Source organism: Heptranchias perlo, chromosome 3 (assembly GCF_035084215.1).
Source record: "Heptranchias perlo isolate sHepPer1 chromosome 3, sHepPer1.hap1, whole genome shotgun sequence".
NCBI classification, from domain to species: Eukaryota; Metazoa; Chordata; class Chondrichthyes; order Hexanchiformes; family Hexanchidae; genus Heptranchias; species Heptranchias perlo.
In genome coordinates this window covers 37,291,065-37,316,351 of record NC_090327.1, presented here as the reverse complement: position 1 = coordinate 37,316,351, position 25,287 = coordinate 37,291,065, and the positions used below count along the sequence as shown (strand labels likewise).

General features: G+C 44.9%; 1 protein-coding gene across 2 annotated transcripts; it reads left to right on the top strand.

The window, feature by feature from the left end:
• On the top strand, nt 1-25,287 carry LOC137312196 (nascent polypeptide-associated complex subunit alpha, muscle-specific form-like). 2 transcript variants are annotated; one of them, XM_067978858.1, is made up of 9 exons: nt 1-2,096; nt 2,400-2,522; nt 8,073-8,357; nt 13,728-13,813; nt 18,151-18,234; nt 19,534-19,680; nt 21,322-21,450; nt 23,745-23,867; nt 25,142-25,287. In XM_067978858.1, the coding sequence occupies exons 1-9, from the start codon at nt 32-34 to the stop codon at nt 25,154-25,156; spliced, it is 3,057 nt and encodes a 1,018-aa protein (XP_067834959.1). In that variant the 5' UTR covers nt 1-31; the 3' UTR covers nt 25,157-25,287. The 2 variants fall into 2 exon arrangements, with proteins under 2 accessions (XP_067834959.1, XP_067834955.1); XM_067978854.1 differs by having other exon boundaries at nt 1-2,522.

Genomic DNA, 25,287 nt, shown 5'->3' with positions numbered 1-25,287 from the left:
AGGAGATGCCACTAGTAGCAAGTTTGAAGATATGGAGGCTAGTCAAGTGAAAGTCTGTGACATTCTACCAGGAGATGATGCTTGTAAATCAGAGGCTAATGGTACCGTGATAAGTCAAGATAAACTGTTAAATGAATCACAGATCAGTGATGCTGCTAAATACTCAGATACCCTCCCAAGAAAATCTAATGGGATATCAGAAATTTCAGGAGATCACGGTTCCCAGATGGAGAAGTCTGGTAGCCTATTGCGACATGATTCTAGTGAAGTAACAGATGTGAACCAAACCGAGCTCTCTGATATATTACCGGGAGATGATGCTTGTAAATCAGAAGTCATGAACACAGTACCAGGAGATGGTAGGGATCAAACAGAAGTCTTTGATGTTCTGTCAGGTGATGCTCCTTATAATTTGGAGATCATAGATATTATGTCAGAAGAAGATAATGATGACCTTGTTGATGATGAGGAGGAGGAGGATGAAGGTGAAGAAGACAAGCTCACAGATTTGTCACAAAGTAGTGATACGGGTATATTGAATGTGTCACATATCATACCACAAAATTCTAGTGGTGTAGTAGAGTTCCCTAACAGCTCATCTGAAGGTGATGCTTATAAACTTGAGGCAGTGGTCTCAATGTCAGGAGGTAGTGCATCAACAGACGATGCTATTGATGATTCACAAGGTACAGATGGTGGGAAATTAAATATGTCCGATGCAACACCGGGAAACAATGTGAGCACAATAGTGAACTTGGATGAGAGTCCAAGAGATAATGCTGGTCAAGTGGGTTTCTCCAGCCTTCCACCAGGAGGTGGTGATAGTACATTAGAAGTTGCAGAGACAGCATCAACAAATGATGGTGGAAAAATGGAACTCCCTGATATCCAGCTAAGCGATGATGCTTGTCGGTTGGAGGTCATAAACCAAGTATCCGAAGTGGAAGGTGGGCGAGACAAGATTTCAACTATCCCACAAGCCAGTTATGCCGATCAACTAAATCTCCTTGATTCTGTACCAGGTATTGACTCCTGCCATACAGAACTCCCAGAGATATCACCAGGGCACAGCGCTGGCCAAGAGGAGGATTTATACTTTGAGCAAAGAAAAACCAATAATCAATCTGAACTCCCAAACTCAACACTAACAGTGACTAATCGACAACAGGAAATTTGTGAAACTGCACCACAATCTTTTCATTGCAATTTGGAGATCTCGGTTTCTTCAAGAGGATTGAGCCCTTCTACCTCGGCATTGTCAGAGTCTGCACAAGGATTAACTGGCGAGTGTCTGAAGGATTCTGAAAGCTCGACTGAGGATGTTACTGAGTTATTCGAACAAGAAACTACTGACGATCACACAAGGACCCCTGATGTCACTCAGCAAAATGTGACCTTTGTAACGCAAGATGGGTCAGAGTTTGAAGCGGAAAGCCCAGGCAATGAAATGAGCCACATTTTAGCTGAGAAACCAAATTCAGAAGTAGAGGAGATTTATAAGACAATGTTGCCGTCTAAAGTTTCAGAGTTCGCACCAGAATCTGGACTTGCATCAGGTGGTTCCAGGTCAGAAGGTGTTGAGACCTGTGACCACCCAGTCCTGTCATCAGAGCCAGTTTACATAGCTTTGTCCATCCCTTCTGTCTGTCAAATAGCACAACATTCCATTCAGGACCGTAAGGCTGATGAGGTCGCTTTAAAATGCGAGGAGGTACGGGAGGAGTTGTCAATGAAGGTGCCTGCAGATTTAGAAGAAAGAAAGGTGGGCACAGGTCCACTCAGTGATGGGTTGGATTCTTGTCAACACCATGAGTCTGAAGAATTGAGTTGGTCAGGTACCCAAGATGTTCCTGGTTTAGAAGTAAACTCTCAATCCAGTTCAGATATAAACCAGACTGTACCTGATGCTTTTGTGGTCACACAGAATAGCAAACGATTGCATTACAGCGAAAAAGACAACAGTGCATCATTGGAGACCCCACCTCCAGATCAAAAACCTGTTTGCCTAGTGGGTAGTGATGGAGAAGAAAAGGCTGACACTTATCACTGCGCTTCACCCGATGTGAGTGGTGACAGCACTCAGGATAAAAGATTAGGTAATTCACATCATTCTGAGCATCTCTCCACCATTGGTCATTCGCTGGCAGAGACGCCAGCATTCAACACATTGCTCAATGTATCTCGCAGTGCTCCAGATAAATCTCTTGCATGTCCTCATGCTACATTGAGTAACATTTCTTCTGCGTTTTCAATGACAGAATTCGGTTTTGCTCCTACGCCCATCCATTCTGTTGTAGATCTTCCCTCCCCAGATAAAGCTCCCTCCACAACCTGTCCTGAACTGGCTAACGACTGCTTTTCTGCTGTTGCATCCTCCCCATCATGTAAACTGACTTTAGGACATCAGGACAGAGAAATCTTCTCAAAGCATGCTGCTACGTTTGAAAGCCCATCAGGAGGAGATAAAAGCCATGAAGAGTTTAAGCTGTCTGATGCAATGGATTTGGATGAGAAACCAACAGGTAAAGAGTTTCCATTTGGTAAAAACTTGAGAATAAAAATTAATTTATTTGGATTTTTTTATTGGTTAAATATATGTATTGTACAGTGGCAACGTGATATTATTCTCTTCCCCCTCCCCCCACATCATGGTTCTTTTATCTCAACATCTCAGTTTGGCTCACTTGACTCTTGCCTTTACGTCACAAGGTCGTGGGTTCAAGTGCCACTCCAGGACTTGAGCTCAGAATCTAGGCTGGCACTCCAGTGCGGTACTGAGGGAGTGCTGTATTACTGGAGCTGCTGTCCTTTGGAGAAGGCAACTCAGACCCTGTCTACTTGCTCAGGTGAGCATTAAATATCGCATGGCATTGTTTGAAGAAGAGCAGGGAGTCGTCTTGGTTAGTATTCCTCTCTCAACCAAAACAGATGAACTGGTCATTCACCTCACTATTGTTTGGCGGATCTTGCTCTGCACAAATGGCTGCTGTGTTTACTTACTTAACACTTGAAAATGATTAAGTGGTGTTTTGAGACATTTCTGCGCAATGTGGTAAGGTGGTATATAAATGCTTTCTTTTAACAGACTCTTCCAGCACCTCTATCACTATGTCACTCAATGCATCAAATGTGGGCTTGTTATGGAACCAGACTTGACAAGTCTACTTTTGCACCCTCAGAGGTGAGACATTTTATATCCACGAGGGACCTGACCATGAATTGAGAAAAATCACAAGTATACCAGCTGAATTTGCCTATCATAGGAACTGGAGTAGGCCGTTCAGCCGCTCAAGCCTGTTTCACCGTTCAATCAGATCATGGCTGATCTGTACCTCAACTTCAGTTCCATATCCCTTGATACCCTTACCTAAAAAAAATCTATCAATTTCAGTCTTGAAAATTTTAATTGACCCAGCCATCCACAGCCTTTTAGGGGAGAGAGTTCCAGATTTCTACTACCGTTTGTGTGAAAAAATGCCAGAAAACCTGTCTCTTGACTCACAATATAGACTCCAATCTATTCCAAAGAGATGTGGTGAAGGTCTCCATAGTTTCAGTGACGAACCCTCTGCCCACTCTTCTGAAACCATGTACTGTATTTAGAACACGCCATGCCTTCTCCTGTTGCACTGGCATTCTGGGTATTGGTCCACATTGGGATCTTTCCACTTCTGTGATCCAGGCCGTGATTATCTGTCTGTAGCAGTAAATCCAGGCTTTTAACATAACCAATTCTCACTGTGGGTGGGGGGGGAAAAAAAACTGTCAGGACTTTCCTTGGAGATTCACCTGATCAGCCCTCATAACTTCAATGGAAACCACAGATGGGGTTTGTTCCTCAATCAAGATGGCCCTATTTCTTCAAGGAAATTCCCGGCGAATGTAATTTTTTAAAAGGGTAGAGATTAAAGTGGCCGGTATTATACAGATGAACGTTTAACTCATTCATATAACCTTCCTCTGTCTGCGATTTTAATTTAAGATATTAACCTGTTTAAAAATAAATGGGTAGTCCCTCCGTTAATATGTAGGCACAAGAGTGCATTAACTGATGTTAAACCTTCATCAGTTAATGTTGCCAAAAAGTAATTTCAACCCATTAATCCGTTGAATTGTTCCATAAAATTTTTTCCTTCCAATTTTCCTGTTTCGCCTCTCCCTCATCTTTGGTTGTCTGCTACCTCGATCAAATGGCCACTTTTCACGTGTGCATCCAGTCGGTGAGTGTCGGCAGGCAAGTCGACCTTGGGAGGGGTGGGCCACAGCCAAGTCCAATTTTGTTCTCACCTGACACCTACGTGCACGCACTTTCAAGCAGGGGCGACTGGATGGTGACGAGGAGGACGGAACCCTGGCTGATTCATCTACCTCCTTCCCCTGACCCAGGGGTGTTCAACACCATTTCTATTGGCATTTATTGCTATCCCAGATAAGATCAGCAAGCTCAGCACAGGCCGGGGATCGAACCAAAATTGCGTGGCTCAGCACCACGCTGAGTGAGGCAACTGTCCCTATACTTGCCCACAATCTGAAATGTTACATAGGGAAATATCTGTACATTTACTGGTGTACCTTGTTTACCCTGTTTTATGCTTTAGATCTGCTGATGAAAGGCACTCTAGAAGCAGCCATCTTGTGAAGAGATCACTGTCTGGGACATCATAAAGTTCTCCTCCAATCACCTCCTGAAAAGGAAGCAGTGCATCATGGTTTCTCCCTCATGAGTTCAGGTGTCAGCTATGGCTCAGTGGACGCACTCTCGTCTCTGAGACAAAAGATTATGGCTTCTGACTTGAGCACATAATTCAGGCTGACACTTCAGTGCAGTACTGAGGGAGTGTCACTGTCAGAGGTGTTGTCTTTCGGATGAGATGTTAAACCGAAGCCCCGTTTGCCTGCTCAGGTGGATGTGAAAGATCCTATGGCATTATTTGAAGGAGAGCATAGGCGTTCTCCCGGTTTCCTGGCCAACATTTATCCTTCAACTAACACCTAAAGAACAGATGATCAGTTTCACATATCACGTTGCTGTTTGTGTGATCTTGCTGTGCAAAAATTAACTGCTGCGTTTCCCTGCAACAGCGACTATACTTCAAAAGTATTTCATGGGCTGTAAAGCCCTTTTGGACATCCTGAGGTCATGAGTGGCACTATAGAAATGCAAGTCTTTTTTTCATACTTTTCATACATTGCACAAAATGGCTGCTCCCCACCCCCTCAGGCTCTCTCCAGCCAGCAGTTCACTTGTACAAATATACTGCAACAAGGGGTGACTGAAGGACACTGGTAAGGGCACAGATGTAGGACCAATTTCCTTTCAGCCCCTCAAGTCTGTTCCACCATTCAATTAGATATGACTGATTTGTACCTCAACTCTATTTACCCACTTCAGCCCCATAGCCCTTGGTACCCTCACCCAACGAAAATCTGTCGATCTCAGTCTTTACAGCTCCAATTGCCTCAGCATCCACAGCCTTTTGGGAGAGAGAATTCCAGATTTCCACTACCGTTTGTGTGGGAAAAAATGCTTCCTGATTTTCCTCCTAATTGGCTTGGCTCTAATTTTAAGATAATGCCCCCTCATTCTTGATTTCCCCATCAGAGGAAATAGTTTCTCTGTATCAACCGTACTGAAGCCTTTTAACATTTTAAATAGCTTGATCAGACCACCCCATAATCTTCTATATGGTTAACACAAGTGCTAGCTTGCTTAAGTTTAAAAACAACTCTGGATCAAAAGCCTTTTAACATTTTAAATAGCTTGATCAGACCACCCCATAATCTTCTATATGGTTAACACAAGTGCTAGCTTGCTTAAGTTTAAAAACAACTCTGGATCAAAAAGTTCCACTCCAGCACTACAGTGTATAATCCAGGTTGACACTCCCAGTGCAGTACTGAGGGAGTGCAGAACTGTTGGAGTTGCCGTCCTTTTGATGAGAAGTTAAACCAAGACTCAGTTGAGACGGTTTTAAAGATCACATGACACCATTCAAGGGTGGTCTCAGATGTTTGGACCAACATTCTTCCTTCAACCAAGACCGTGGTCATTGCTATTTGTGGGATCTTGCTGTGTGCATAATGGCTGCTGCGTTGGCTTACGTAACAACATTGACTACACTTCAAAATAATTTCTTGCTTGTGAATTTCTTGTCTCTGAAAGACTTGATTAGTGCTATATAAATGCAAATTCTTTCTATCTTCGTTTACAACATTTAAAATTACTAGTCATGGCATTGTCTGGAATCTGGAGCATGGTTAGAATGTTCATTTGCTATCCTGGCCTGTGCCTTTAATGTTGCCACTCTCTAATGGGCAAATCCAGCTGATGTAGCAAATGTAGCTACATATGAACTACTGAGGTTAAGCAGAGTGCAATTGTAACTGGTTAAAAATTTCAGACTGGATTTCTTTTTTCACAAAAAGATCTTTGCATTTGTACAGAGTGAGATACTTTGAAGCGTAACATGGATTGTGACCTCCGGTGTGTGATGGACATGCAGCAATCGCAAGACTTTAAAAAAAAATGTGTGTATATATACCAGCAGCTCCCTAAAGTGTGGTCTTGGAAGTGTGATAGCTAAAATGTGACAGGAAGTAAGTGCCGTGCTTACAGGAAGTAAGTGCTATAATTATGACTTTTAATATTACTAGTTGACCTTCCGTGGCATTGCACACAGGATGTCAAGACCAAGGTGGAGCTGTTATGTTATCCATTCCCCTCAGCAGTTTAAAACTCTAGCTTGTATCCAATATAAAAGGATTATAGGAAAGCCCATGGACACGAGAAGCTGCTTGGGAGGTCGATTGCTTTAGCGGGTAAGTGACATTGAGGTGAGGGGCATATTTAGGACAATGTCAGCATTTTAATTTCACGGGCGTGAGTTTGATTTAAACTTCCAGCCCTGTGCTCGCTTAAGGTGCTAGCGTCTCTCTTCATTAAGTCATACTGAATGCAAACTATTCCCTGTACCATTCAGTGAAGCAAAGGTCACAGTGTTGCTGAATGTGTCCTCTCACCTCTAGCCACCAACCCCTCTCGTTCTGTTGAATCTATGATAAAATAGATATTTCTTCTCTTTCCTCTCTTGTTTCCACACCATCCTACAGGCTCTTCCTCCTCCTTGTATTCTCACTGTGTTGAAATCAAAACATCGCACCATCTCCTACCCTGATAGTTTCCTAGAAACTCAACACTGTGGAGCTGCTCACCTCCTTCGGTCTTCCCTTACTCCTACAATATACTTCACAGCCAATGAAGTACTTTTGGAGTGTAGTCACTGTTGTCATACCGCAGTCAATTTGGGCACTAGAAGATCCCATAAACAGCATGGGATAAATGACCAGATAATCTGTTTAGTGATGTTGGGTGAGGGATAAGTATTGGTCAGGACACCAGGGAGAACTCTCCTGCTCCTTTTCAAATAGTGCCATGGGATCTTTTACGTCCACCTGAGAGGGCAGACGGGTTCTCAGTTTAACATCTCATCCAAAAGACGGCACCTCCGACTGTGCAGCACTCCCTCAGTATTGCACTGAAGCGTCACTGATTATGTGCTCAAGTCTCTGGAGTGGGACCTTCTGAGTCAGGTGAGAGTGGACTGCATATGTGCACTTTAAATCTACATTCTCATTAATTTGCATTTATCTCAAGTTGCTGATACAGATCTTGGTGTTCTGAGTTCGGATTTATCTACAGCTCTAAGACCAGCCCTTTCCAAACCTCCGGGCCCACAAAATTCAAACAGGATAAACCAAAGATGAAGAAATATAAGCACAAATAGGACGTAGGACTTTCATGGGCTGAATTCCCAGTGTTTGGAAGGCGCAAGTGGCTCACAGACTGGGTTTTTAAAACCAAAGCTTGGCGTCAGTTCAAAACCAAAGCTTGACGTCACTAATTGCTGATTCACTTCGTCTTCTCTCCTGCTCTTTTCAGCCTTGGTCGTGCCGTGTACTCTGGCCAATGTCGCTTCACCTAGGTTTCTCAATATAAAAAGTAAATAAATCTTTAACTCGTAACGCAAATATTTTGTCTAGTAATGTCTTTAAAATACCTTCTATTATTGTAGCCCTGCAGCTCTCTGCGCAGTTGGAGCAGTGCCGTAGAGTTGACCGCCCACACTCCGTCCAAGCTGCAGCCAGGTCCTCGGACATCGAGCCCGACCGCCAGACACGTCATGCTTTTAGCCAGTCAGAGTCCAGCTCTTCCAGTGAGAACGAGCTGCCTTTCCCAATCCCACTTCGAGATGTTGGGAGAAGAAGCGCTTCCCAGGAGGACCCAGATAAATCGGAATCCAGGGACGCCCAGATCCCGGTGAGGCAAAGGATACATGAGATCACCACTGTCAACAGAGGTAATTAATGTCCTTTAGGGAAGGAAATCTGCCGTCCTTACCCAGTCTGACCTATATGTGACTCCAGTCCCACACCAACGTGGTTGACTCTTAACTGTCCTCTGAAGTTGCCTAGCAAGCTACTCAGTTGTATTACTACATTCCCAGGGCAACTAACGATGGGCAATAAACGCCAAGAATGAATTTTTTAAAAAATCGATCTGTAATGCAAATGTGGAGCTTCCCTTCTGAAGTATATGAGAGGACAATGGCCTAGGCTTTCTGATTAGGGAGAATCTCTGCTGGGGCCTGCCCCAGAATGCACCGGGCCCTGACCCTGGGCATGTTTCCAGCTCTGGAATGATTTACATAGAATCATGGAAAGTTACGGCACAGAAGGTGGCCATTCAGCCCATCGTGTCCATGCCGGCTGAAAAAGAACTACCCAGCCTAATCCCACTTTCCAGCACTTGGTCCATAGCCCTGTAGGTTACGGCACCTCAAGTGCTCATCCAAGTACTTTTTAAATGTGTTGAGGGTTTCTGCCTCTACCACCCTTTCAGGCAGTGAATTCCAAACCCCCTCCACCCTCTGGGTGAAAAAATTTCTCCTCCGATCCTCTCTAATTCTTCTACCAATTACTTTAAATTTATGCCCCCTGGTCACTGACCACTTTGCTAAGGGAAATAGGTCCTCCCTATCCACTCCATCTAGTCCCATCATAATTTTATATACCTCAATTAAATCACCCCTCAGCTTCCTTTTGTTCCATAGAAATCAACCCCAGCCTATCCAATCTTTTCTCATAGCTAAAATTCTCCAGCCCTGGCAACATCCTCGTAAATCTCCTCTGTACCCTTTCTAGTGCAATCACATCTTTCCTGTGATGTGACCACAACTGTATGCAGTACTCAAACTGTGGCCTAACCAATGTTTTATACAGTTCCAGCATAACCTCTCTGCTCTTATATACTATGCCTCAGCTAATAAAGGAAAGTATCCTGTATGCCTTTTAAACCACCTTATCTACCTGTCCTGCTACCTTCAGTGATCTGTGGACATGCACTCCAAGGTCCCTTTGTTCCTCTACACCTATTACTATCCTCCCATTTATTGTGCACTCCCTTGCCTTGTTTGCCCTCCCCAAATGTACTACCTCACACTTCTGTGGATTGAATTCCATTTGCCACTTTTCTGCCCACCTGACCAGTCCATTGATCTCTTCCTGCAGTCTACAGCTTTCCTCCTCACTATCAACCACATGGCCAATTTTTGTATCATCTGCAAACTTCTTGATCAAGCCCCCCCACATTCAAGTCAGTATATACCACAAAGAGCAAGGGACCTAGTACTGAGCCTTGCAGGACCCTACTGGAAACTGCTTTCCAGTCGCAAAAGCACCCATCAACCATTACCCTTTGCTTCCTGCCACTGAACCAATTTTGGATCCAACTAGCCACTTTCCTTTGGATCCCATGGGCTTTTACTTTTTTGACCACTCTGCCATGTGGTACCTTGTCAAAAGCCTTGCTAAAATCCATGTAGACTACATTGAATACGTTACCTTCTTCGACCCTCCTTGTTACCTGCTCAAAAAATTCAATCAAGTTAGTCAGACATGTCCTTCCCTTAACAAATTCATGCTGACTGCCCTTGATTAACCTGTGCCTTTCTAAATGACGATTTATGCTGTTCCTCAAATCGATTTCAATAATTTGCCCACCACCAAGGTTAGACTGACTGGCCTATAATTACTCGGTCTATCTCTTTTTCTCCCTTTTTAAACAACAGTACAATTGTTGGCCGTCCTCCAATCCTCCAGCACCATGCCTGTAGGAAGGGAGGATTGGAAAATGATGGTCAGAGTCACCGTTATTTCCTCCCTTGCTTCTCTTAACAGCCTGGGATACATTTCATCCAGGCCTGGCGATTTATCTACTCTCAAAGATGCTAATCCATTTAATACTTCCTCTCTCACTGTTTATCCCATCCAATATTTCACACTCCTCCTCCTCCTTAACTACAATCTCTGCATTGTCTTTTGTGAAGACAGACACAAAGTATTCATTAAGAATCATACCCACATCCACACATAGGTTACCTTTTTGGTCTCTAATAGGCCTGCCTACTCTTTCCTTAGTTATTCTCTTGCACTTTATGTATTTATAAAACATTTTTGGGTTTTCCTTAATTTTACTTGCCAATATTCTTTCATGCCCTCTCTTTGCTTTCCTAATTTCCTTTTTAATTTCACCCCTGCACTTTCTATACTCCTCTAGGCTTTCTGCAGTTTGAGTTCTTGGTGTCTGACATAAGCTTCCCTTTTTTGCCTTATCTCACCCTGTAGGCTCCTTGTCATCCAGGGGGCTCTAGATTTGGCAGTCCCACCCTTTTTCTTTGTGGGAACATGTTTACTCTGAACCCCTTGAATCTCCCCCCTTGAATGCCTCCCTCTGCTCTGACACTGATTTACCTTCAAGTAGCTGTTTCCAGTCCACTTTTGCTAAATCACTTCTCAGCTTGGTAAAATTGGCCTTTCCCCAATTTAGAACTTTTACTCCTGTTCTATCTTTGTCCTTTTCCATAACTATGCTAAATCTAACTGAATTATGATCACTACCACCAAAATGCTCTCCCACTGATACTCCTTCCACCTGCCCAGCTTCATTCCCCAAAACTAAATCCAGAACTGTCTCCCTTCTTGTTGGGCTTGCTACGTACTGGCTAAAAAAGTTCTCCTGAATGCAATTTAAGAATTCTGTGCCCTCTACACCTTTTGCACTGATTTGTATCCCAGTTAATATTAGGGTAGTTGAAATCCCCTACTATTACTGCCCTATTTTTGCACTTCTCAGAAATCTGCCTACATATTTGCTCTTCTATCTCCCTCTTACTGTTTGGGAGTCTATAATACACTTCCAGCAATGTGACTGCCCCTTTTTTGCTCTTTAGCTCAACCCATATGGCCTCATTTGATGATCCTTCTAACATATCCCTCCTCACAGCTGTAATTGTTTTTTTTAACCAATATTTCCACCCTCCTTTTTTATCCCCCTCTCTATCTTGTCTGAAAACTCTGTAACCAGGAACATTGAGCTGCCATTCCTGCCCCTCTTTAAGCCATGTTTCTGTAATAGCTAAGATATCATACTTCCATGTGTCTATCTGTGCCCTTAGATCATCTGCCTTATTCACTATACTCCTTGCATTGAGCTATATACCATTAAGCACTGCCAAACTCCTTTGTTGTCTAGTTTCTAACCTTTGTTTCCTCCGCCCTCCACACTTACTAATTTTTCTGCCTTTCAGTTCCAGCTCTGCTTCTGTCCCATCTGAATCTATGCTCAGGTTCCCATCCCCCTTACAAGCTAGTTTAAACCCTCCCCAACAGCACTAGCAAACCTCCCTGCGAGGATATTGGTGGAGGAGGTAGGCTCCCCAGAATTTACTGGAGAGTTGTGTCAAACTAGGGGGCAGAGATTTACATGCACAAGCCTCAGGACCTACTGGGAGAAAGATGGTGTGTGCTTTTTTTTTTATCACCCCATTTAAAAAAAAAAAATTCTGTTTGCTGATGGGAGCCATGCTGTGAAAGCGTTTGCACAGGCCTTTATTTTTTATATCCCCTCGGCTTTCCCCCTCTCTCCGCCAACCTTTGAACTCTGGATGTCAGGCCTGACATCCAATGTTGGGAAATATGGGGAATACAGCAGAGGCTGCGTCTCCCTACTCCGCATCTAATTACCATATGTCCGCCCACTTATGGACAGGCATACTGTGCCTTGAAGGGACCTGGCCTTGGAAAACAGCAGGGGGAGGAGGTGGGCATATGGCTTTACAAACTCATAGTCCAGAACTACTGATAAATTGGTGAGGGTGGGGTGTGGAAAGCCTAGGCTAATGTTAGCAGGGATCTGTGCTTTATTGTGAATCTGCTTTATTGTTCTTGGCCCTTAAACCAAAGAGCCTGGTATTCAGGAAACTCCTTTAAAGGCCAATGGTGAGGTGGAGCGAGGGTGCTGGGGGATAAACTAGATTCGGCATTTAACAGATCAAACCACTGTGGAGCATCAGTCACCAGAGCAAGTATATTGCTAGGTCAATTGAGGATGTCACGCTAAATCTGTACTCTGGGTCAGACTGCACCTGCAATACTTTGTCCAGTCATCACCAAGATACAAGGGGGACACTCATGCCCTGGAGGCAGTGCAGAATGGAGCCATGAGGCTGATCCCTGGTGTTGAAGGATTGAGTGACGAGGAAAGTCGGGAGAGAATTGAGCTATTCAACCTTGAAAGGAGGCGACTGAGAGGGCACTTTCTACAAGATCTTAAATGGCACTGATAAGGATACTAGAACAAGGGAGCGTAGCCTAAAACTGTTCAGGACAGATGTCAGGATGAGCTTCAGGCAGAGTGACCCAACAATTAGAAAGGCCTCTAGGTAGGATGAGCTAAGATGGACTGAATGGCGTTCTTTACCTGGACTTAAGTTGTGATCTTGCGATGTTATGTTGTGAACATAGTGGATGAATTTCTGCGGGGGGTTTCCTGCTTCTGGTGTAACTTTGGCGGGAGGGTTAGGGTTCGGGTTAGGGTTAGGAAATACCGGATAAGCGAGACAGTTTTTGGGGGTCCCATGGCTCTTTTGCCATAGTTACAGCGGACGAGAGGGAAAACACCCATGGACGTTCACCCCATAATTATTTTCAGTTAGGAAGAGGAAAAGAGCATTAGGGCCCAAATCTGCCCTGGTTTTGAGTGAACTCAACCCCAATTACCCACCTTCTCCCCATATCCCTCAAGATTGAGATCGATAGATTTTTGTTGGGTAACGGGATTATGGAGCAAAGGCAGGTAAATGGATTTGAGGTACAGCTCAGCCATAATCTAATTGAATGGCGTAACAGGCATGATGGGCTGAACGGCCTATTCCAGTATCTATGTTCCCTCCTCTCTCCGGAAACACACCCAATTGCATCTTAACCCACTCATATTGCCTGGTTCAAGAGCTATTTAGATGCATCCTACCTGGATATTGAAGCTGAGTTGATCAAAACAGTTAAGAGCAAACCAACGTGAAGAAGAAAAATATTAAAGAGTACAAGAAAAGAGCTGGGAAATGGGATTAGAGTAGATAGAGCAGACCTTTATGACATCACAGCAGGAGGAACACTAAAAATGGCCTGTCTTGCTCTAACCAGCAGCTCTAGGCTACAGAGCACTGCAACACTGATTAAATGAGACACTGATAAATGTCTAGACATATCCCTTTCTGGGGCAAGTCAGTGGATTCTACTTCGCATTTAAAATTTTGTTTTGCTTTGTCAAGCATATTTTCTATGTGCCTAAGTGACTCTGTCTCACTAATGCTGCCGCTTTATGTTACCAGGATCTTGCAATGAATCAGACAGCGATGATTCAGTACCTGAGCTTGAGGAGCCCGAGGTCTCAGTTCCGACAGCTGGACAGGAACAGGTATGTGACAGAGAAGTTAATGTGAAAGCTTTATCTGAACGGTTCTAGCCATCAACAGTATAAAGGTCCTACACCATGACATGGGTGGAATAAGGATTGATGCTCTGGGTTCCTCCCCTGATCAGCCTTACCCCATAGTCATGCTGGGTAGAAGCATCTTGGGAGCAGCCATTTTGTATACAAACCTTTGGAGAGTTCTACACAAAATGGCTGCTCCTGTCCTCTGTTGTGCAACATCATGACAATCTACCACAGTGACATTGTGAATAGGAAACACTGGGTGATATAATCCGATAAACTTGTTTGACCTTTGGGATGTGGGTTCAAATCCAACCCAATTTGATCTCCTCACTCTGCTGGCTGTAAGAATCCTAGGTTGTAGAAGTCTTCACCTAGTTCCCAGTGGAGGTGGGCTCACAGTGCAAAGGTGTCCCTAAATTGCCTTAAATTTGCACTAAATTGACAATCTGACTTAAGCAAAATGAAGGCAGATTTTCCACAGATAATTATGAAAGTTAGCAATTGAAGTGGATGGAAAAACACACAAATTTCTACCAGTTGCAATATTCTGAATTTTCTGCCCTGTGAGAAAAGTTTTTATTAGAACTAATGTTCTGGTGTTATTTGGCAATCGTTGTTAAACACCAATTAAGGGCTTGTTAAAGACTTGTTAAGGACTTCTTAATGCTAGTTGGGGCTATTTTCCATTGGATGCTATAAATACTCCATTGGTTTACGTTGCTCCAAACCTGACATGGAGTTTTTGTATCTCCGGGACAGGTTAACAACATTCCGGTGAGTGTTCATAGAATCATACAGCACAGAAGGAGGCCATTCAGCCCATTGTGCCTGTGCCGGCTCTTTGAAAGAGCTATTCAATTAGTTGCACTTCCCTGTTCTTTTCCCATAGTCCAGCAAATTTTTCCTTTTCAAGTATTTATCCAATTCCCTTTTGAAAGTTGCTATTGAATCTGCTTCCACCACCCTTTCAGGCAGTGCATTCCGGATCATAACTCGCTGTGTTAAAAACATTTGCCTTCATCTCGCCTCCTGGTTCTTTTGCCAATTATCTTAAATCTGTGTCATCTGGTTACCGACCCTCCTACCAGTGGAAACAGTTTCTCCTTATTTACTCTTATCAAAACCCTTCATAATTTTGAACACCTCTATTAAATCTCCCCTTAACCTTCTCTGCTGTAAGGAGAACAATCCCAGCTTCTCCAGTCTCTCCACATAACTGAAATCCCTTATTCATGGTATCATTCTAGTAAATCTCCTTTGCACCCTCTCCAAGGCCTTGACATCCTTCCTACAATGTGGTGCTCAGTATTGGACACAATACTCCAGCTAAGACCTAACGAATGATTTATAAAGCATAACTTCCTTGCTTTTGTACTCGATGCCTCTATTTGTAAAGCACCAGATCCCATATCCTTTTTTAAACAGCTTTATCGACTTGTCCTGCCACCTTCAAAAAATTGTGTACATATGCCCCCAGGTTGATCTGTTCCTGCACCCCCTTTAAAATAGTTTAAATAGTTATGGCTGCAATGAGTGGCATCCTATATCGCTGCAGGAGTCAGAGGGAACAGCGGGGGTGAAGGCTTCTCACATCAGTTGCTTGCATCAACTACTACTGGATTATGTGCACAACCTAAGAAGCAGCGACCTGTCCTAGAGTGAGGTGCAGCGCGTGCCAAGGCTGAGGCTGTCCAGGGACGGTTACTGACCTGTGGGGTCAGGCTGTCCAACCCATGTCACCTCTAGATTGACAATCTTCAGTCAGCACAAAGCTCCCTGTGGCAGTCAAAGTAACAAAAGTTCTACCTTTCTATATAACTTGGAGCCTTTACTCTGTACTTACACCTAAACTGCCGCGGTAGAGGTGTGGCCCTTATCACCTTAGTCTGTCCCCCTACACCTCGGGCACCTTCTCCTTTTGAGGATTGGCCCTCCATTCATCACACTACTACAGCTATTGATCTGCTCAATCACTCCCTCTCCTCCACCTTTGTTGCCCTTCTCTCCAGTAAAACTCAAAATCACGCCCACCCTGGTTGTTCCCCCTGGTACGGCCCCCATCTTCAATCTCTTAATTCCACGGGACAAAGACTTGAAAGTATATGGTGCACAACTGGTTTAGCCATTCATCACTAGATCTGGCTGGACCACATCAAGCACTATCTGGCCCTGCTCCTCTGCCAAAACTGCTCATTACACCAGGACCATCCTGGAATGCAAAGATAATCCCTGGCTTTTTTCCGCTATCAAACGTCTCCTTAAATTCCTGTCCCTTTCCCCTCACATCCAACAAGGAGGAGCTCATGGACTTCTTTGCCACAAAGATTGAGACCTCCTGTTCAGCTGTCTCTGCTGCAAACCTTCCTTCCCTTTGCTCGCCAAGCCAAGCTTCCCCCTGCCCTAGCCCTGAAATCATACCTTTCTCTAGTTTTTCTCCTACTTCCCCTCATGCCCTCTCCGAGTTCATCTTGTCCAGGAGACCCACCTCCTGCTCTCTCGACCCTATTCCCACTGAACTACTGACCACCTAACTTCCCTTTCTGGACTCCAACTGCCATCTTCACCCTGCCCCCTCAAAAAAAAACACCCTTGACCCCTTTGTCCTTGCAAACTACCGCCCGATCTGCAACCTCCCTTTCCTCTCAAGTCCTTGAACGTGTTGTCGCCTCCCAAATCCATGCCCATCTTTCCCACAAATCCATGTTTGAACCTCTCAAATCAGATTTCTGCCCCTGCCATAGCACAGAAATGGCTCTTATCAAAGTCACACATTTCATCCTCTGTGACTCATCCTCCTCATCCTTCTTCTCCTCCTCTCTGCAGCCTTTGACACAGTCGACCACACAATCCTCCTTCAACACCCCTCCTCTGTGGTCCAGCAACGTGGGACTGCCCTCCCCTATTTCCACTCTTGCCTATCCAGTCGTAGCCAGAGAATCTCCTGCAATGGCTTCCCTTCCTGCTCCTGCAGCATTATGTCTGGAGTCCCCCAAGGTTCTATCCTTGGCCCCCTTCTATTTCTCATCTACATGCTGCCCCTCGGTGACATCATCCGAAGTCATTTCATCACATTCCACATGAACGCTGACGACACTCAGCTTTACCTCTCCACCACCTCCCTCAGCCTCTCCTTTGCCTCTGTGTTGTCAGGCTGCTTGTCTGACATCCAGTACTGGATGAGCGCTATTTCCTCCAATTCAACATTGGGCAGACCAAAGCCATTGTCTCCGATCCCTGGCATAAACTCCATTCTGTCGCCACTGATTCCATCCCCCTCCCTGGCCACTGTGTTAAGCTGAACCAGCCTGTTCACAACCTCGGCATCCTATTTGACCCTGAGCTGAGCTTCTGACCACATATTTTCTCCATCGCAAACACTGCCTACTTCAACATCTGTAATATCGCTCATCTCCGCCCCTGCCTCAGCATCCGCTGCTGAAACCCTCATCCGTGCTTTTATCACCTCCAGACTCGACTATTCCAATGCTTTCCTTGCTGGCCTCTCATCTTCCACCTTTATAAACTTGAGCTCATCCAAAACTCTGCTTCCTGTATCCTAGCCTGTGCGAAGTCCTGTTCACCCATCACCCCAGTACTCGCTGAGTTGCATCGGCTCCCGGTCCACCGTCTCAATTTTAAAATTCTCATCCTCATGTTCAAATCCCTCCATGGCCTCACCCCTCCCTATCTCTGTAACCTCCTCCAGAGCTAATACCCTCCAAGAATTCTGCAATCCTCCAACTCTGGACTCTTGTGCATTCCCCACTCCCTTCGCTCCACCATTGGAAGCCGTGCCATCAGCCGTCTAGGCTCTAAGCTCTAGAATTCCCTTTTTAAACCTCTCCACCTCTCAACCTTCCTTCAAGACCCTCCTTAAAACCTACTTCTTTGACCAAATTTTTGGTCACCTGTCCTAATATCTCCTCCTTTGGTGTCAATTTTTGCCTGAATACACTTCTGTGAAGCACCTTGGGATGTTTTACAGCGTTAAAGGCACTGTATAAATGTAAGATGTTGTTGTTGTACCTGAGCTGGGAGTGTTTATTAGTCAATGTAGAGGGAGTTTAGCTCTGTATCTAAATGGTACTGTACCCAACCTGGAAGTGTTTGATGGGACAGTGTAAAGGGAGCTTTACTCTGTATCCAATCCATGCTGTACCTGAACAGGGAATGTTTAATGCTAACACGTGGGGAGTAAATTGTTTCCCAGTCCTCAACACTTATTTTCCTCATATCAATGAGGACAGCGGTTCACTCAGGTGTTGGTGCATATTAAGTACAACTTTTTCTTGTATATTTTAAAAAATCACTTGCAGTCACAGTTGGCACAAGCGGTTGGGATTGGCGATGAGCCTGTCAGTAAAGCCAAGCAGAGCCGGAGTGAAAAAAAGGCACGGAAGGTGAGTCAAAACACACGTACGCACACATGTACAAAAGCATACACATGAATACAAGGCACACACATGAATACAAGGCACACACATGCATGCACTAACACATTATGGACAAAGTAGTGCAGTGGTTATGTTACTGGACTAGTAATCCAGAGGCCTGGACTAAATAATCCAGAGAACATGAGTTCAAATTTCACCATGGCAGTTTGAGAATTTGAATTCAGTTTTAAAAATTTTTTTAGGGAAGGAAACCTGCCGTCCTTACCCAGTCTGGTCTACATGTGACTCCAGTCCCACACTAACGTAGTTGACTCTTAACTGCCCTCTGAAGTGGTCTAGCAAGCCACTCAGTTGTGTCATACCATGACCAGTGGTTCAATAAGGAGGCCACCCACCACCTTCTCAGGGCAGTAAATGCCAGCCTTGTCAGAGGTGCCCACATCCCAAGAATGAATAAAAAGAAACACGCCTATATACGCATACGAGCAAAGACACCCATCGAGATACACAGAGACACTGACCGAGCCCTCATTCAGTGCACTGGGTGACAATCTATGTATTTCCTGGAAATAAATGACTCTGGAGACAGAGCGATGTAGGGAGTTCTGTGATTCAGTGGGAGAGCCAAGATACGTGTTGGTCTTCATGTTCAGTGGCTCCATGAATCCATCCACTCGTTCCCTGTATCTAACATAAACCCCAGTATAGCAGGAGAGAAGGACATCCAACCAATGACAAACTCAACAGCTAGTACTCTTCCACATGGATTTTAAAATGTGTTGTAATAAATACTCTCTCTCTCTCTCTCTCTCTCTCTCTCTCTCTCTCTCTCTCTCTCTCTCTTCCCCCCCCCCCTCTCCCTCTCTCATTCCGTCTCTTTCTCATTCTCTCTCCTTCACTATCTGTCTCTTCCCCCCCACCCCCCCCTCACTGTTTTCCTCGCACTGTCTCTCTCCCTTTCTCTCTTTCATTCTCTTGCTTATTGTCTCTCCTTTATATATCTCTCTGTCTTACCCTCTCTCTCCTTTTCTACCCTGCTGTATCCTCCCTCTCTTCCCCATTCTCTCTCACCCCATCTTTCTCTCCTCTCTCAATCCATCTCTTTCTTTCTCTCTTCCTTTCCCCCTCTATCTCACCCCATCTATCTCAATCCAACACTCTCTCCCACTCTCACTCCGTCTCCCTTCCCCTCCCCCCCCCCCCCCCCCCCGGTCTGTGTGTGTGTGTCTCTCTCTCTCCCTACCCCCCCCACCCCACTGTCTCTCTTTCTCTCCCCGCTCCCCCCCACTCCCGTCTCTGTCCCAGGCTATGTCCAAGTTGGGGCTGCGCCAGGTGCATGGTGTGACGAGGATAACAATCAGAAAGTCTAAAAACATCCTGTTTGTCATAACGAAGCCAGATGTTTTCAAAAGTCCGGTGTCTGACATCTACATCGTCTTTGGAGAAGCAAAGGTGAGCGTCTGTTAGTAACCACGACAACCAGTGACTGACCGTGCCTTGTTGGGTATTGGCTTGATAAAACCATGAGGACTGGATACATTGGAGGGGCTGTTCTAAGTTTGGGGCTTGTTGGCGCAGTATAGAGGGAGCTTCACTCTGTATCTACCTCCTGCTGTACCTGTCCTGTGAGTGTTTGCTAGGGCAGTGTAGAGGTAGGAACATGAGTAGACCATTCAGCCCCTCAAGCCTGTTCCGCCATTCAATTAGATCATGACTGATCTGTACCTCAACTATATTTGTCTGCCTAGCTCCATATCCCTTGATGCCTTTACCTAGCAAAAATCTATCAACCTCAGTCTTCAAAGTTTCAATGTACCCAGCATCCACAGCCTTTTGGGGAGCGAGTTCCAGATTTCCACTACCCTGTGTGTGAAAAAATGCTTCCTGATCTAGCTCTAATTTTAAGATTATCTCCCCTTGTTCTGGATTCCCCCACCAGAGGAAATAGCTTCGCTGTATCCTTTTAACATTTTAACCATCTCATTGAGATCAGCCCTCAATCTTCCTTCTATTCCTCAAGGGAATACAAGCCAAGGTTATGCAAAAGGGTTATTAACCCTTTTAGGTATTATTGTGGTGTATCTGCGCTGCACCCCTCCAAAGCCAATATGTCCTTCCTGAGGTGTGGTGCCCTAAACTGAACGCAGTACTCCAGATGGGGTCTGACCATGGCTCTGTACAACTGAAGCACAACTTCCTCCCTTTTCTATTCGCCTCGTGCCAAACCATTGATCACGAGCTGATTGATCGCTTGGGCAAAGAATAGGCTCCTGTCGCAGAGTTTATAAAGAGGAGAAAAAAAATTCACTTGGCCTACTTTGCGGCAATCAACTGAAGCCTGCCGTCTCCATTTTCCATTCAGGCCTCAACAGAGTTGGCAATCCTGAGTCTGGAAGGTTGTCCGAGGACAGGACTGCAGCAATTTGGTGGGTGGTGGGAGGTGTGCAAAGCCTGCTCTGCCAGCTTCATCCTGGGATTCTGCTAGCATGGCAAATCCCTGCTGCATCGTCCCATCCCACACAGGAGGCGCGGTCATTTGGTTGAGTCGCTGGGAGGGTGGCCGATGCCCATAGATCTCTTCCCCCTAGCAGGAGGCAGAGAAAAGACGGAGCGAAGCCAGGGTAATTATCTGTGCTCCCACTCATGGGTGTCAGCTGCGGCTTAGTTAGTAACACTCTCACCTCTGAGGCAGAAGATTGTGGTTCAAACCCCAGTCTAGAAACTTGAGCCCATAAATCTAGGATGATACTTCAGTGGAGTACTGAGGGAGAGCTGCACTATCGGAGGCGCCATCTTTCAGATGAGGCATTAAACCGAGGTCCCAGCTGCCCTCTCAGGTGGATAGAAAAGATCACTATTGGAAGAAGAACAGATGAGTTCCCCATGTGCCTGGCCAAAGTTGATCCCTCAATCAACACCACCAAAAACAGATCATCTGGTCATTCATTTCATTGGTGTTTGTGGGATCTTGCTGTGTGTAAATTGGCTGCCATGTTTCCTACATTACTACAGGAACTACACTTCAAAAATACTTAATTGGCTGTAAAGCGTTGGGACGTCCTGATATATATTTATTTTTTTCTTTTATTCCAGATTGAAGATCTATCCCAGCAGGCTCACAAGGCTGCGGCCGAGAAGTTCAAAGTTCCCATTGAGCATGCGACACTGATCCCTGAAACGACTCCGACCCTCACTATTAAGGAGGAGAGCGAGGAAGAGGAGGTAAAGCACCTTTGCAACTTTTCAGGCGGGTGCCTTCAGTAAAGGGGGAAGAGATGGAGAAGTAGGGAGGAGGAGATAATTGGGGACCCCCTCAGTGTTCCCAGATGGAGCATTACCTTTTATAGTATCCTGATCTTCTCTATGTGCTTTCCTGACTATGTCCAGTACTGAAGGGATAGAATGGCTCCAGTGATAGTTTCGTGATTTGGCGCTACTCACCGTCCAATTTGGGATCTAGGCAACACGAGGCGGCCATGTTGGAATTAGGCAGAAAACAAACAGAAGGCCGATTTGGTGGGTTTTATGTTTTTCTTTCCTTTCTGGAAAAAAAACTGAAAGAGAAAAAAGGCAGTCAGCACAAAAATCAAAGAAATGGCAACGGAAATGAATGCAGTGCCCCTGAGAGAGTGCGGAGGTGAGTGTCGGGAATTTGAAGGTGAGAGAAAAGGTTAATAATGATGGGGGCTTGTTTCCTTTAGAGTTTTCAAAATTAGGAAGAGATCTGAAAACAAGGATCCAGGCAAAGTGGTTGTTGGGAATGTATTCTTGTAATAATAGGACCGAGGTGGTAGTCCTGTGTCTATGTGCCAAGAATAAGTTCGAAACATGGAGTCAAACATTTGCAGATTTATTAAGGGTTAAATGAACAAATATACTCACGGCCAACTCAGAGATTGCAAAAGATGCTTTGCCGCAGAAGAAAGCATGCTACAGCCAGTTGAGTGCAACCTTCTTTCCTCTCTCTCTTTTCTCCTTCTTCCGATCTCACATTACAATGGTCTCGCTTTTTGAGCTCAGCTAAAAAGGCCATTACATCACCTCCTCCATGACCTTCACTCTTGGTTTTACATTACGTCTTAATAGCTCAACATACCAAAGACTCAAAAAAGCTTCACAGCACGATCTTAGGACATAACATAAACTACCATATTTATTTACATGTACAGAGAAGAATAAACATATAGATGTAAGATTAGAATGATTCAAGGCTATTTTATATGATGCCAGTTTCAGCCTTACAGATTTGTTGATATTCTGTAGATATTGCCTGTCAGCTTCATTTGCAGGTTTTTAGTTTTAAGTTTTTAACTATTAAGCTGATATAAAATGGAACCTAATATAATTGATTCTTTTTGTACAAAATGGATTCCTTTACTATCATAAGAACATAAGAAATAGGAGCAGGAGTAGGCCAATCGGCCCCTCGAGCCTGCTCCGCCATTCAATAAGATCAAGGCTGATCTGATCCTAACCTCAAATCTAAATTCATGTCCAATTTCCTGCCCGCTCCCCGTAACCCCTAATTCCCTTTACTTCTAGGAAACTGTCTATTTCTGTTTTAAATTTATTTAATGATGTAGCTTCCACAGCTTCCTGGGGCAGCAAATTCCACAGACCTACTACCCTCTGAGTGAAGAAGTTTCTCCTCATCTCAGTTTTGAAAGAGCAGCCCCTTATTCTAAGATTATGCCCCCTAGTTCTAGTTTCACCCATCCTTGGGAACATCCTTACCGCATCCACCCGATCAAGCCCCTTCACAATCTTATATGTTTCAATAAGATCACCTCTCATTCTTCTGAACTCCAATGATCTTAATCTCTAACATGGTCACCATGGAGACTGGTTCAAATCCCAAGGGACACAAGTTAAAAATGAGGAAGTTAGGAGCAAGAAAGCATGTCAGGGGAAGTGAACTTTTTCAACCAAAGGGCAATAGAGTTATGGGATAAGTTACCTAGGGAAGGACCTCGAAATGGACTGAATAAGTGGGGTCGAGGCAATTAGCTATGTTCATGGAATTGAAGGAGATGGGTGATAGGAGTGTTGATTGTCAAGAGATGGGGTTGTTGGGCCTAATAGCCTTTTCTATTTCTATAAATTTTTGTCTCCCTATGACACAATTACCTCGTGTCCATGTGAAGGAAAACTCACTTCTCTTAACCTAATTTATATGGTTTAAGCTTCAAGAAGGCCCACCACCACCTGCTCAGGGCAACTAGGGATGGGTTTACTAGTGATGCTCATATCCTGAACTAATTTTTTTTTTTAAAGTAAAGGCTGCTGCTCATTTTTCTTCACAAAGTGTTCAGCAGATCCCACTGTTTCCTTGATATCATTGTCCTGGCATCAACTCTAGGGTTGGTTGGATTCCCAGTGCTGAGGGAGTGAGTGAGAGAGAGAGACAGCGGCCTCAATCCAGCATGGCACTGTAAGGGACAGAATCCTTGTTCGGGAGGTTCCAAGGGTTACATGGTCTGGCTCATTTAAATGTTGTGCGCATGTTTATTTTTCAGCTGGATGAAACGGGACTCGAAGCAAGAGACATAGAGCTCGTGATGGCCCAAGCAAATGTTTCAAGAGGGAAAGCTGTGCGAGCACTGAGGCACAACAAGAACGACATTGTCAACGCTATAATGGTGAGATGCTGCGGAGCTTAACACATCTTTGTTTTATGTTTGTCTCTCTATTTACCCTCTTCAGAAAAAATGACAGCATTTTTACTGTGATGTTTCTGTGGAGAAGGTGGATTGGGTGGTAAAGTGGGTTTGGACACTGGCCTGTCACTTCACCTCTGGGCCCTGGAATGAGTTTAGCTTAGCCTGATGAGATGAAAGTCTCCTTTCTCTGCTGGTGGTAAGGGTTCCTTGGGAGATGAGTCTGGGACCGTCTCGTTCCATCTCCTGAACAAAAATCAAACACACGCTGGAAATCTGAAACAAGAACAGGAAATGCTGGAAATGCTCGGCACCAGAAAAAAAAATTACCTTGAAAGTTGTCGGATTGTTAGAAACTCAACTGATTCATTAATGTTCATCAGGGAAGGAAACTGCCATGCTACTGAGTCTGGGCCTACATGTGACTTCAGTCCCACACTGCCTGGTTGACTTTTAATGCCCTTTCGGGCCACTTAATTGTTTGAATAAATAGTTTTCCAGGGAATGACAATAGATGAGGCCTTGCCAGCGTCACCCACATCCCGAGACTGTCATTTCACAGGCGGGTGGGCAATGTATAGTAACTCGAGGGGGGTTTTAACCATTGGCGGGAAAGACGCCTGCCCACTGCAGAAGCGGGCCATGGCTGCTGGGCCTCTGCTGACTCACGCAACTGGTGGGATGTATCCGAGGAGCGTCTGTTGACCTGGGAAATTCGGGTGGCCAATGGCTGCCCGCCGGCTCTCGGGTAAGTGTAGGGACTGGGATTCCACGGGGGTCTCGTGGTACGTTTGGTGGGGGGGGGGGAAATAAGTCCGGGGCAGGGGGAGGTCTAAACTTTCTTTGTGGGGCCCAGAGGAACAGTGCTCCTCCTGGCCCCACAAGGAAATTTTAGGCCTATTCTGACAGGCCTTCACTCGGCAGGAAAGCCACAGTGGCTTCCCCACTCAGGCCAGAGTTCAAACTGATCTGCATATTTAAGGAAGAACTCCGGAGGGTGTCTTTGCCGCCTGCTCAGAAGAGCAGGTTAAAATTGAACACAGAGGGATCCAGGCCAGATATCAATGGGTAAATCACTCGGTTGATTTTAACTGTCTACCAGCCCGGTTTCCGCCGGATGGGTAGGGTTGGCATCGAATCCCCAGAGTCATGTGGACTAGCCGATATGCCGAGGGTCACCGGTGAAGGAGAGGTAGGCCTCAGGCTTGATCATGAGTACAACTGTTTAAATATCCTCTTTTTTTTGTCCCCTCTAGGAATTAACAATGTAAACCGCAAAAAGAAGATCTATTTCTATATATATTCGCTGGATATTATCAACATTATAAACTATAACCAAACTGTAAATCATACAAGTTTGCATCTGTTATACCACTAATAAACTCAGCCTATGGAAACCAAA